Source organism: Haliotis rubra, unplaced genomic scaffold (genome assembly GCF_003918875.1).
Source record: "Haliotis rubra isolate DU_JTF1 unplaced genomic scaffold, ASM391887v1 Scf73, whole genome shotgun sequence".
Classification (NCBI taxonomy): Eukaryota; Metazoa; Mollusca; class Gastropoda; order Lepetellida; family Haliotidae; genus Haliotis; species Haliotis rubra.
The window spans coordinates 1763865-1778252 of NW_025767446.1; the positions used below are offsets into that span (position 1 = coordinate 1763865).

A 14388-nucleotide genomic window follows, 5' to 3' on the forward strand; every position below is an offset into this window, starting at 1 on the left:
GACACTGCAATTTGCTTTACGGAGAATTTATGAACACGTTCAATCACAAAAATGGTTCGAGATTTAGTGTTAGTACTTCTGACCACAGTCAATGCATATTTGTCAACACTGTCAACAGGTCAAAGGTTAAATATTACTGATACAAAACAGACGGATTCAACGATGAATACGACTCATATCGGATCACTTGAAGGACACATAAATGAGACAAGGTCATTACATGGTCAAGGACATATGGCGCAAATTTCCCAAACGTCACAAGATGATTCGGACTCGACTGATTTTACCGACATCGCCCTGGCAACGGCATCGTCATTTAACCATTCAGGTTTACCTGTGTTTTTTCCACTTGTATCGGCGGGAATCATCAAGGCCGGCGTGGACATCTACAGCTACAACGTCAGTGACGTTTGCAAGGTGGAATTTTACCAGTACGCCGTGGACCTACAACATATGAAGGACTGGGCCGTGAGAAGTAAGTCTAATGTTTACGAGGCGAATTGAAAACAAAACAACATTTGTGGTCTCATATATAATGATTTGTGTAAACAGTGTGACTTCAAGTGTCAACAAGTGTATGAAGAATATAATCAGTCGGACGCCAAAAATAGCACCACATGGCAATCCAGATCTGTAGTTAATTATGTTTTGTTACCTCTTGACCCATTCCTCTACTGTACTGATCTAGCGCCATTGGGATCTATATTTCTTCCCTAAACTCAAAGCACTTTGTTGAGTTTTAACCGGGAAGAAAAGTTTTTGATCTAGCGCCATTGGGATCTATATTTCTTACATAAACTCAAAGCACTTTGTTGAGTTTTAACCGGGAAGAAAAGTCTTAGGGCGTGCATATAACAAAACAAAATTTAATGAAATCAAAGCAAATTATACGAGACAATATCCATTCTCAACGATTCTTCCGATTAAAAACGTCATGCACCCCATAAGAAACATTGCTTGGCGAATCTTCTCTTTATGCTGTTCCATCACATGCAATGGAGATTATCCATTTTAATGAATTAAGTTGATTGATTTTAATGATACATATGAAACATTTTAATCATATATTCCTGAACTTTGGAGGAATAAGTTCATACTCTGGAAACAGTGGTTATCTGGATGTGGTTAAATATATTTGTCGTTTAATTCAACTTCCGGGGATTATGTCTGTCGTGTGTTTCGTGTGTTCCAGTGTATGACGCCACTGGTAGGCAAGGGCCGGGATTTCTCCAGGGATCGGTCACGTGGCAAGGAGACTATGACCAGTGCAGTGATATACATCACACGATAACGTCACTTGATACAGAAAGTGACGTGAAGATAAATGCTCTGTATTGCTCACTGTCATTTGATTCGCCCGTATGGCTGGACAAGTATATTTCCCACCAGGTGATAATTATGCAATACGTTTATTTGAAGAAGCATGTAAAATACAACGAGGATAAAATACAACATGAATTCCCAAGCATGACAATATACAATTTAATACATAAATGTATAGTTTTTACAAGACAAAGACTGGCATTGTATCAACTGATCTTGAAATATTGTCTCCTGCAGCACCTACCGTTCCCCGTGCTTCTGCCGCACCTGACTGTGGACATCTGTATCCCTTCTGGCTGTGCGGAGGACGATCTCACCACCATCATCAACACATGTAGGTCTTTGCAGGTATTACAAATATAAAGTATGATACGGCCTCTATTTTCACTGAGTCAGATTTTAAAGACACTTTAACGTTTTAAAAATTCTGACACAGTTAAACAACGTGGTATCGAACGCACGGCTGCCTCGAAGTAAATTCTTGGTCCACGCATATTCCTTATTTAGTCATCATTTGGAGGCTGTCGTGACCTCGGTTGGTTGGTTTGTTGTTTACCGCCGCACCCAGCAATATTCCAGCTATATGGTGGCGGTCTGTAAATAATCGAGTCTGTACCAGACAATCCGGTGATCAACAGAATGAGCATTGATCTATGCAATAGGGATGCGATGACATGTGCAACCAAATCAGCGAGCCTGACCACCCGAGCCCGTTAGTCGCCTCTTACGACAAGCATGGGTTACTGAAGACCAATTCTAACCCGGATCTTCACGTGTCGTTGAACCTCAGATTACCCGACACTCGTCTGTAGTCACGTGTATATGCTGTTTGATGAAATTCTTTTTGGATGTGAAGAATTATCTTGACTAAGCGAGAAATACACACGTGTCTTCTGTTGAAATAATATTTTGGCATTCTAGAGCATTTTACATTAATAAAAACTTACAAATGTCTATGCCTCGTCTGATGAAAATACTACACAACATTCTTTATCCGCTATTGCTAATTTTACAATATTTGAGGTTCGAAAGAAGGTATAGGTGTATCATTTTTGTCCACTTAAATTTCTTAGTGACAGTTTCATGACTAACCGGCAGCAGAAAATGTCAAGAGACGCAGATAGATTGTGAAAATGGAGACAACAGCTGAGAAACTTTTGTGGATACTGATAAAGTTAATGTCAACAAGAAATGTCGACGTACATGTCATTTTACTGTTATTTCCAATATGTTGTATACAGGTGCAGGACAACAGCAAGACAACATCACCCTGTCAGGCATCACGTGTCAGAGGGACATGCAACTCGCCTACGATGCTGCTGCCATCTTCTCACTGTAGGCTATTGAACCTATGTCTTAGTTGAGTTGTGGACTAAGTGCCCCGAGTGAAGACTCCCAAACTCAATGATTCGGAAAGGAGTATTTTTAGATTAAGCAGAATAAAATAGTCAATCGGTCGCTGAACAGCATGCTCTACGCCAGCAAACAAATGAATAACATCATACGTTTGGTGTGTCTTTTTCACAAATTTGCAAAATTGCAATTACGTCGTTAAATGCAGTTATGTGATCAATATAGTCAGTATAACGCAGCTGGAACTAGCCAAACAGCGTGCAAACAACTGTATACAAGTCATTCAGAATTAGTGATTTTGTCTGTTTGGGGTAGTGTATGCTACGGATTGTCTTTGAGTAAACGAATTGCCCTTTTCAAATAACGATTAATAGGTCTTTTATTCTACAACATTTACATCTAATGAAATTACCATTGTGAGTGAAAAGTATTCAGATATTTTAATAATGTCACAGTGTCTTTGTATGGGACGAAAGCCCGACTGGGCAAAAGAACCCAACCCAAATGACCCTATTTGCTGCAGCCTGTGTAGTTTTGAATGGTTGAATTGTGTTCCAGATGATCTTATGTCTATGGAAAGTGTGTACATGAGATTTTACTTTATTCCTACATAAATAAGTTGCACAGTGACGGATTGCATCTGTCCTAGTACTTGTAGCAGCAGTGGCAGTAGTAGCTATAGAGCTAGTAGCAGTTCTAGTAGTAGAAGAATTTGTGAATGATTTGAGTTTTACCACAGTGTGCAACCCAATAATAAACAATCTAAACATAGATCTTGATATATTATTTTACTAGAATGGAATGAGTGACTTAGTGAGTATGGCTTTATGTCGCTTTTAGCAATAATCCAGCAATATCACTTGTGGGGACACCAGATATGGACTTCACACATTTTACCCATGCGGGGAATCGAACCCGGGCCTTCGGCGTGAAGAGCGAACGCTTTAACCACTAGGCTATCCCACCGCCCCAGTATTAGAAGAAGTAGTAATAGTGTTAGTAGTAGCTACAGAGATAGTGGTTGTTCAGGGGGTGGTAGTAGTGACAATAGTAGTTATAGTGGTACTAGTAGTAGTTGGGAAATAGTAGTAGCTATGGGGAGTAGTATAGTGGTGAGTAGTAGTAGTAGTAGTACAGTAGTAGCAGAAATAGTAGTAGTAGTAGTAGTAGTAGTAGTATTGGTAGTAGAAGTAGTAGTAGTAGATGTGAAATAGTGGTGGTAGTAGTAGCTATACAGGTAGCAGCAGCAGTAGTGGTCGTAGTAGTAGTAGCAGTAGCAGTAGTAGTAGTAGTAGTAGGTGAAATGGGGGTTGGCGTCACGTTGAAGAGTACAACACTAACATAACTATGTGCATGCATGTGTCTGTGCGGTTGCTTATGGTAGTAAAGACTAATGCCGGCTTTGAGTTCAATCCACTCACACACCAGGCCGCATTTCATATGAATCATGATTTATCAGTACCCTTGTAACTAACTACTTATGTGTTTGTGTGTTTGTGATTGTTCCAGGTGTTTGCTGGCTACGCTTGCATGCTTGGTATTCCTTGGAAGCATGATCACTGTCATTGTACGACTAACAACTTCGACGGAAGAACTTTACCCTTCACCGTGTGTCGGCTATTTCAGCAGAAGGGGAAATGTATTTTTTGTTGTACGCAAACACAGTCTTTCTACAACAGAAACAAACTGTACACCAAGTCCATTTGGCGTAATGGTAGCCGGGACAGTCTGAAGAATGATTCGGACCACCAAGCGGCAGCAACATCCTCCGTCGACGACGACGTCGCGATTAGTGTTCAAAGATCGGCTTCTTTGAAACCGGGGGATCAATCAGTAATTCAGATGACACAGAAAAGGGATGACTCTTCAGAGAAACGGACAGACATCAAACTTGAGGTTGGTTGTCCTCATTTTGAAAGTTTTACCAGTTACATGGCCATCCTAGTTTTGATTGCCGTCCAATCACTGCGGCGTTAGGTGGATTTTGACCCTAACCTTCAATCATGACAGTCCTTTGGCTGAATCACGGAAACAACCCATTGTACTTTCAGTTTTTCGCCTCTAGCTGTGTGTGCGTGCGTGTTTTGGATTTTTTTGTGTGTATTTGTGTGTGTGTGCTTGCACTAGTCATACTTCTCTTATGGCTGAAATACCGTTGGCATGCTGTATGTATGAATGGATGTGTGTGTGCGTCCGTGCGTGCGCGTCTGCGTGAAGTAGTCTTCTTACGGCCTGGTTTTATTGTTGAAATGCCATGCCCCTGAATAACACGAACACTCTACGAGCCGATCAGTCCATCTTTCATTCCCTTAATGTCTGGCGACATGGTTTGGTCTGACGCACCCGGCTCCACAGACAGACACTCTGTCAACTAGGCCATGGCGCCGCCTCCAAAACACAACGAGTACGTGAGAAAGTAGTAACCATCGTAGTCAATCACCTGCTTTGTAAGAGTATAAATGTCAGTTGTGTTCTCTTTAAAGTCTTCTATCTGATATACATAGTCATTGTATGTTCTGAATGGTGTTCTTCAGCCAATCAGTGTGATGTCCCTACCAGTCAGAATGGATTCCCAACAGAATGATCAACTTGACCCAAATCAACTTGTCAGTTTGACACCAGGTAAATATAAAAAGGGAATTTGTTCTATTGTCCTCATTGTTAAGGCGTTCGCTCATAACCTCCGTGTTCGATTCCCCACATGGATACAACGTGAAAAACACACCACTTATGTTCCTTGTTATCTGCGGGACTACTGCTAATTGTGGCGTATCATGATTAATGTGATCATGCATTCATGCAATGGTTAAAAATGATTCCAGTTTGCAAAATCTTTAATCTTTATAGTTCCTTACTTGTATTCATTTGTGTGGGCTTGGTTCAGGTGGCGTGGTCACTGACATCCTCCTGTGTTTCTCCCTCCCAAATAATTTGGCGTCAGTTCTTGGAGGGGGCAGTGCAGACCAGCTACTCTTTCTCAGTGGCGTCCGGTTCCTCTCCATCTGCTGGGTTGTCTTTGGCAACACCATTAGCTTCATACACAGAACACCTGATGTGATTGGTAACTATGATTTTATTTTCTAAATAGAACTGATGGTGCCTTTATAAGAGCTTAAAAGTACAGTCGATTCAAACTGCCCCACCTTGCCTATATCGACAATGTACCATTCAAGTTCATGTCAACCAAGTAAGACGGTAGTAGATGTGATTACACAATTTCTATTGCCTTGAGATGGGCACAGAGATTTTAAACTGTCACACTAAGTGAGTGTTTCCCGATGAAATTGATTTGTAAATTTAAAAAAAAGCCGATTTCCCCAAAAATATGACTTTCAGGTATTTATCTGCATTATTGTCTTTCGGTCATTTAATTAGATATAAACAATTCAGAATATCCCTTAACACCACTGGTGATGGAAACGTAACCAGAAAATATGAAGTATTTACGTATCTAAAATATACGTCGCAATTATTTATTTTTGACCTTGCGTGACATGATTGTTTTAAAAACTGGACCACATCTGGTCACCACATCCTGGCCTATGTTAATGTAGGTGCAATAAGCTTTCCAATGAGCCATAACATGTCTATACAAGAGATGGGGGCATTAAACTCCTTAATTTGGCCACTTTTCTTTAAGTCGCTGCTCTCCTATTATAGGTTGCAGGAACATAGACTCTTTCGGTTCTTAATTATATGTCTTGGACAATTCATTCTTATATGTCTAAATCTGATATTGATCGTGTTTTGATAAACGTCCACTTGGAACAAGATTGTCACATCAATTGAATCACATGAACCACTGAATTGTTTATCATTATAAACACGGCAAGCAATTGAAAAGAAAGTAGTTACAGAGCATCAATAAGGTGTCCTTGTGTGCATTGAAACTTTACTTTCTTTCAGAAAATGGCGTCACTCTCGTGGAATTGGCTCAGTGTCCTTTATTTCAAGCAATAATCAACAGTACCTTTGCTTCTGATTCTTTCTTCATTCTCAGGTGAGGTGAATTCAGACGTTATATGCGTACGTACATGAGAAGAACAGAACTCGTATACAACGATAACAACTTTGTTGTTTAGACACACATATTCTGGGGCGCTGAGGAAACCTAGTGATTGAAGCGTTCGCTCGTTACGCCGAAGACCCGGATCTGATTCCTCACATGGGTACAATGTGTGCAATCCATTTCTGGTGTCCCATTCGTGATGTTGCTGGAATATTGCTGAAATCGGCGTAAAACCACACTCATAATCATTCACATACTATCGCCCTATTCTACATGTACATTTGGTATTATAGATTCTGAAAACATGTTCGGTTGTAAGTGACATCGCTGAGGACATCTGTTACGGCCACTCAACTTCTACTAAAACAAAGACTTATTGATCAAAGCATTCAACAGCGGTAGGTCAGCTTAGTGTATACAGGACTCGAACATTCGATTCCCATCATGTGTACATCCCATCCTCATTCAAAGAACGAAGTGTACTTAATCAATGTGCAGGGATAAGTACCACAAATCCATGGCAAACTAAATTGTAAACATTTGATGACACCAGGTGATCAACGTGCCTTTTCATGTAGTTATAGGACCATTGTATTTTCAAATGCAACTGGAATTCAGCCAGTCAACAGTCACATTGCTTTTTCATGTTGCAATAGTGGAACGTTGCTGTCTTACAATTTTCTGCGGAATGTTGACAAGAAAAAGTCGGCGGGGAAGGAGTTCAAAGTGACTCCCAAGTTTCTTCTGATGTTCTATATCCATCGTCTGTTGAGGTGAGCAGTCAATAGGTGTGTGGGTGAGTAAATGAATGAGTTTTGAATGACACTGTGGGTGGGTGGTAGATGGAGAGGTTGAGTGAGTGAATGGGTGGGCGGGTGAGTGAGTGAATAAGTGAGTGGTACATGGGTGAGTGGATGATTGGGTTGGCGGGAGGTTGTGTTAGTGGTTGGGTGGGTATGTGGGGAAGGGAGGGGGGGGGGGGTTCACTCTTGTTGCTCAACGTAAGCTTCATATCGTTATCCAATTGTCACGCGGAACAGTATTTTTTATATTTTTTTTATTTACTATTTTTTCACTTATATATTGGTACAGTACACGTAGTCAATGTGTGACGTTGATAGTTACCATTGTACTGATATACAAGTATACGAAACAGTCAATGATATGTCAGTAGAATTTTTTTTGTAAATGCCATCAGATAACGCGGAACAGTAATGCCCAATATTCAATAAAATATACAAATATTCCTGCGATTTCAAAGTGTTCTTTAATGAGAATATCACTGACCGAAATATCATCACTTGTTTGGCCTTTCAGTGTTTTCAGTTAACGTACTCCTCTCACAAGAGTACTCTTATCAGTGGAAGATACATGCAATTGTTATTTATGTATGGTCGCCTTCAGACGCCACATGCTTGATCAGCTCATCAATACAACTATTCATTTATTATCTGTGCCACACAGAATATTACCGTGTTACCTGGTGGTGTTGATGATTTTTGCCAACCTCATGCCTTACATGGGACGTGGACCTCGCTGGAAGTATGTCACTACTGCCATCAACCAGTGCAAGGACCACTGGTGGGCCAACGTCTTCTTCTTCAGCAACTTCTACAAGGCAGATGAAATGGTGAAACACCTTTACTATTTTACTTTGAACAAATATATATTCTATATATAATATCAGATAAACTTTGCTGTAGTGCTGATATTGAATAGATTATCCTTATTCTGAAAGGTTACCATGTTAAATGATAAATACTTTGCTTTGATAAGCATTTGTTTGTTGTTGTAGTTTAACGTCGCAGTTAACAATATGACCACCGTCTGTTAATAGTCGACTGTGTTGAATATTCCATCACAAGGGATATCTATTTCAAATCACGAACTATGAAGGATCTTTTTAATAATATAAGCTCTCATTCAATTATTGCATTTTAAAAGAATTAGATTTGTTAAATGATTTGTAAATAGATACATATTTTATTATTGGTAGTTTAGATTAGTAACTGAGATTGGTGGTGGCTGTACCCTCAAAGGGGGTTGAAGTAGCGTAAAATTATTGTCCTCCTGAGAGGGTACATAAGTCCCGAAACATTAAAAGGAAATTTAAATATTTCCAGCTGTTTTAAATGTAGTATTCTTGTCATTTTACTTTTGGCTAAATTTGACTTCAATCGCCAGCGGCTGAAGGGATGATATAAATCCGGCTAGGGTCCATGCAGGTAGCAAAAGTAATGTAAGTCCCCATGGTCCCTAGTTTGGCGATCTACCTTCAGTTGTTGGCGATCTATAGTCAGTTTTTATGTTGTATTGTCCAAATAGTGCTATTAGTTTAATTTTCCACACTACTTTTAGTTGTAATAGTGATATTCTAGTTGTTTTACTGTCCTTCGTCGACAGGATTTTACAATATACATCTATTCCATTTCAATGTCACATATGTTCTCGTCACGATATGGCTGAGATATTGCCGATGTGACGTGAAATATTAACTCAAAATTAACTCACTCACTCACTCACTCACTCACTGTTAATAGTCGAGCATTAAGCTTGATTGCCATCATGTACATTGATTTACCCAAACTGGTTATGATGGCATCCGTCAACCAAGTCAGCGAGCCTACCACCTGATCCCGTTAGTCGCCTCTTAGGACAAGCATGGGTAGACAAATTGTTACCCGGATCTTCACGGATCTAAAAACAAATTAAGGAATCAGTCACGGTATCATCTGATATACACCGGGTTTTTTTGTAGAATAAATCATACTAATATTTAGGTGTTTTGCAAAAGATCATGCTTTCTAATGTCATTTAGAACATCACTATGTAACTTTTCAGTGCATGAGCTGGACATTCTTCTTGGTGAATGACACCCAGTTCTACCTCATCTCCCCTCTCATCCTCATCCCTCTGGTCAGGTAGGACATGCATCATCTCTGAGCACTCTGGACTTGTGCCTTTTAAAAACATATATAAGTTGACCCTATTTCATGACCCTGGAGGCTTTTCGATCATAGTCTAATGACGGCGGTGTAAGTGATTATTTAAAGTCACATCGGCGGTATTTGAGCCATATCGTGAATTTAATAAAAACATAACAATATATAGAAGTGGTACTTGGTATTAATCATGACAAATGTTGTATTTAAATACAATCATTTTGATGAAGATTCTGAAATTCAGCAGTTGTGTTTGCTCGTAGGTTACCTCCCCTTGGGTTTGTCCTGCTTGGCCTCCTAGTAGCAACACAGTTGGTATCTGTCGGGATCCTGAATAACAAGATCAACGGCAATATGTTGAGGTAGGAATGTTATCGCATATTCCATTCGAATCATTAGAACGAGTTCGTGTTGAATTTACTGACAGGCCACCTGTGCGATGGCAGTGACAGCGTAGCCTTTCAAAAGGTTCTCGACTCTGTGGTAGCGAATCCACTATCATGTGTGTTGATGTTCACATGGTGTTCTCGAGTACAGTGTTAAAGGTTTTTGCGAGGTCAGAAATTATATTAATCACTGGGTATTTTATCTAAATTATATTATTTGCAGCCCTGATCCATAATTGCCTGAAACAACAGTATCAGAAATATTCCTTGAGAGAATTAGCATCATCAATAACAATTCACCGTAATTCAGTCTTACAAAAGAAGAACCTTGGTAATATACAATCAAATATTGAGATGTCCCCTGGTATCACTGGCAAAAGTTTAATCCATTTCAGCTGTATAATACAATGTGAAAAGTGCAAACTATTTGTCTTTTAATGTGATGATTTGATTTCAGGATGGACCATGGCTACTTCTCCGATGTATACGCCAAGCCTTACTGCCGGGTGGGAGTATTTGCCATTGGAATGGTGCTTGGGTACATCTTGAACAGAGTGGGAAGAAAGGCCAATCTTAGAAAGGTTATTAAGTAGAAACTGTAGTTGTTAGAACCTGGGTCTGTGAACTCGTCTGTTTTCCCGAGTGACATTCATTGACATGTCATTATTCTTCATCAACTGTTGGTCTTATAGGTCGAAGCCACTCTTCAGTAGTGTGTCGAGTAGTAATTTTCGTAGTTGTAATTCCATGCCTGTCGTAAGAGGCTACTAACGGGATCGGGTGGTCAGGCTCGTTGACTTGGTTAACACATGTTAACGTATCCCAATTGCGTAGATCGATCGTTGATCACTGGATTGTCTGGTCCAAACTCGATGATTTAGAGACCGCCGCCATATAGCTGGAATATTGCTGAAAGCGGCGTTAATCAACAATCAATCAATCGTAGTAGTAGTAGTAGTAGTAGTAGTAGTAGTAGTAGTAGTAGTAGCTGTAAACCTTTTCCCTCATTATGTGATTACATTCCTTCTGTATTTGCGATATGTTTCCAGACACCGATGATACTAGGCTGGCTGATGTCGTTCTGCACGATGGTGTTGGTGATTTATATAACGTACTTAGAGAACAGAGTCGGAGGGAGGAAATTTACTGCTGTGGAAGCAGGGGTCTATGAGGCCCTTGCTCGTCCTGCCTGGGGACTGGCATTATCCTGGGTGATCTTTGCCTGCTGTGTCGGACAAGGAGGTGTGAACACAGGCTGTGGTTAACTTTGTTCATTGCTGCCAAATGAAATTGTACACAATATGTAATAATGGCACAAGTGCTGAGTATAAGGTGAGGTGCCAACGTATGGGATAATGTCCAGCTATGTAGGCTCACGTACCTCAGCTGCAAAGATCCGATGGTCTGGGGTTTGAATCCAACTTTCTTCTGATTAATTATTCTTTGTCAATCAGCGATATTACTTCTCTCCGTTGTTTCAACACGTCATTGGTTGTCCATTTACTTGGTGTTTTCGGAGTCACGCAAATCAAAGAGATGGTAAAATGAACTATTTCAGTATTTCAGCCATATCGTGACTAAGCAGGTTCTAAATTCATAAATACAAATACATTAAAAAACCCCAACCTGTCAGCGAAGGACAGTAAAACCAACTAGAATATCACAGATATCAGTCTAAGTTAACTTATTCTCAGTATTATTCGTTACACTGCTATACTGAGTCTAACAAAACCTAGTAGAAGGTCGTGTCAGCTAACCTTTGGACTGACCAATCAGAACACAGCTTACCAAATCGCGAAAGTTAACATTCGCACATACCGTTTGAACCTTTACCTAAAAAACTCGAACGATTTCGAATGCTATTTTCCGCACGATCGCTTCCGAGTGATACACGCAATGAGTAAACAGTCGCTGAAAATAGCGTTTTTGTCAATATTCAAGGATGTCATCTTGCGAAAATATAAGCAAATAGTAACCATGTCATTAGAAACCCATAAGCGTATATACTGAAGGTCAAATATCTGTGTTTTATGAGGATTTTCGTTTGTTGATAGATCAGTGTCAGCGACCAGGGAAGAGAAAAATCAAAAACCGTTTTGTAAGTCCCGTTGAACCCCTAACAAGTAGTCGTTGTCTGATTGGTTAAATCCGTTCGGCCTTCTCGCGTTTGATTGGACGGTCATAGGTCGCTCAAAGGTTAGCTGACGCGACCTTCTACTAGGCTTTGTTAGACTCAGTATAGCAGTGTAACGAATAATACCGAGCCTAAGTTTACTTAGACTGTCACAGATATAGATATAAAACTAGTCTTAACTATAGAGGACAATACAATATGAAATCAGGCTACAGATTGCCAACAACAGAAGGTAGATCACCATACTTGGAACCATGGGGACTTACAGTACATTTGCTTTCTGCATGGACCCTTGCTGGTATTACACCATCCCTTCAGCTGTCAGCAATTCAGACAAATCTAGCCTTGAATTAAAAAAACATATTTCTACGATTAAAAACGTGGTAAGATTAAGCATACTTTGAATGCTTTGGGACTTACGTATCCTCTCAATGGGACAATGATTTTAGACTACTTTAACCCCCTTTAAGGATACATCCACTAACAAACTCAGTTACTGATTTTAATCTACCAATATTAAAACATTGATCGATTTACAAACATGCATGTACATGAAAGGTCCACATGAGTCCCCATATGATATAAGGTCACACAACAGTTGTCATTTCCGTCGTTTGTTTTTAGGATTTATTAACACATTCCTGTCCTGGAACTACTTTTTCCCACTGTGCCGCATCACCTTCGGGATCTACCTCCTACATCCCATGGTCATCATGCTTGTGCGTGATACATCTCGCAGCCTCTTCCATTTCTCGCCCTTTGGTCTGGTACGTCTTCTGAATATAACTGAGATGTTACTACTTATCATTGTTCCAAGGCTGCACTGAATGCTAATACCCGTGAAGATCCTGCGCTAAGGGAGCTTCGAAAATCTAGGCCCTGGTTAGTATTGGTCTTCAGCCACCTACGCTTATCGTAAAAGGCGACTAACGGGATCGGGTGGTCAGGCCTGCTGACTTGGTTGACACATCATCGTATCCCAGTTGCGTATATCGATGCTCATGCTGTTGATCACTGGATTGTCTGGTCCAGACGCGATTATTTACAGACCGCCGCTATATAGCTGCAATATTGCTGAGTGCGTCGTTAAACAACAAACCAACCATCTGAATGCTGTGTTTATTGATGTAAAGTAATTCTATCCTTTGAAGAAGCAAGTCTAGATAGGCGGACAATAAGGATGGGAATAATTGTTCTTTCTAATTCTATTTTCTATAAATTAATAATTATTGCCACAGAAACTTGTGCGTATCGAGTAAGGCATCCATTAGCAGTCACTCATCACGATAGTCACGATATCATCTGTATACCCAACTGACGAGAAAAAACATAGCACTTCGACTTTATTTATCTAATATTTCGTGTAATTTCAAACATTTGTAATATTGCGTTTCTTTTGTAATTCAGTATATATCGGACATTATATCGGACAAGTTTTTCACTGGTCTCGAGGGAGACATGGGCTGATGTACCCTCGATGTTTGTATATGTTTCCTCAGCCCGAAGGGACCAGTGAACAACGTATTTATCTTACCGAACACCTCAATGGTAATTTTGAACTGTTTGAAGCACGGGTATCGGATCATAGTATGGAGTACCAGACGACAAGAAAAACAAATTTAGAGTTATCTCCCTTACATCGATTTGCATTCGCAAAACATCGGTAATTTCCGTACATCATACGTGATTCAATGTTATTCGAGATAAAGAATTACTACTACGAAGTACCAAATGAGTTCGGCATTCCAAGTGGGGTACATAGAAAATGTTACTCGCTTGTAAGCGGGGTACATTGAAAATAATAGAAGAGCGCTCAGCCAATCAGAAAACGACATTTATGTGTGAGGCAAGACAATTGTAATTGTGTTTTATGTTGTGTTTCAGTGGCTGTTGTATGTCCCTATACTCGTGATGGCTGCCATGCTGGCACTGGTACTCATCACCTGCGTACAACAGCCATTCATTACACTGGAGGCGCTCATCAAGAACATAGCATCACACTAAAGGATGAATCCATAAGTGCGCTTTTGGCCCCTCATCATTTATTACCTTTTTACGGATTTCTTTAAAAAGAACCCTAAACAAAGGGTCGAGGGTCGAAATATATACTGAACCACAAAAGAAATGTCGCACCGATAGCGGTTTCTTAAAGCACACTCTTTAATTCACTCTAATTAACAATCAAAACGGAAGATTGAGTTCAAACAAACAGAATCATTAAAAAAGGTACCATTAAGATAC

General features: G+C 40.0%; 1 protein-coding gene across 1 annotated transcript; it reads left to right on the plus strand.

Moving 5' to 3' along the window:
- Window positions 1-234: 234 nt before the first annotated feature.
- Window positions 235-14151, plus strand: LOC124259593 (O-acyltransferase like protein-like). Its single transcript, XM_046693750.1, has 15 exons — window positions 235-468; window positions 1561-1657; window positions 2565-2658; window positions 4356-4572; window positions 5211-5298; window positions 5561-5737; window positions 6583-6676; window positions 7342-7458; window positions 8150-8315; window positions 9527-9606; window positions 9891-9989; window positions 10471-10567; window positions 11063-11255; window positions 12772-12914; window positions 14032-14151. Exons 1-15 carry the CDS (start codon window positions 235-237, stop codon window positions 14149-14151), a joined length of 2016 nt encoding a protein of 671 aa, XP_046549706.1.
- Window positions 14152-14388: the final 237 nt, after the last annotated feature.

Coding starts and splice junctions, on each gene's coding strand:
- LOC124259593 (XM_046693750.1), top strand. CDS start 235: ATGGCGCAAATTTCCCAAACGTCACAAGATGATTCGGACTCGACTGAT. Junction 1,658..2,564: donor CACCACCATCATCAACACAT/GTAGGTCTTTGC, acceptor TGTTGTATACAG/GTGCAGGACAACAGCAAGAC. Junction 4,573..5,210: donor GGACAGACATCAAACTTGAG/GTTGGTTGTCCT, acceptor GGTGTTCTTCAG/CCAATCAGTGTGATGTCCCT.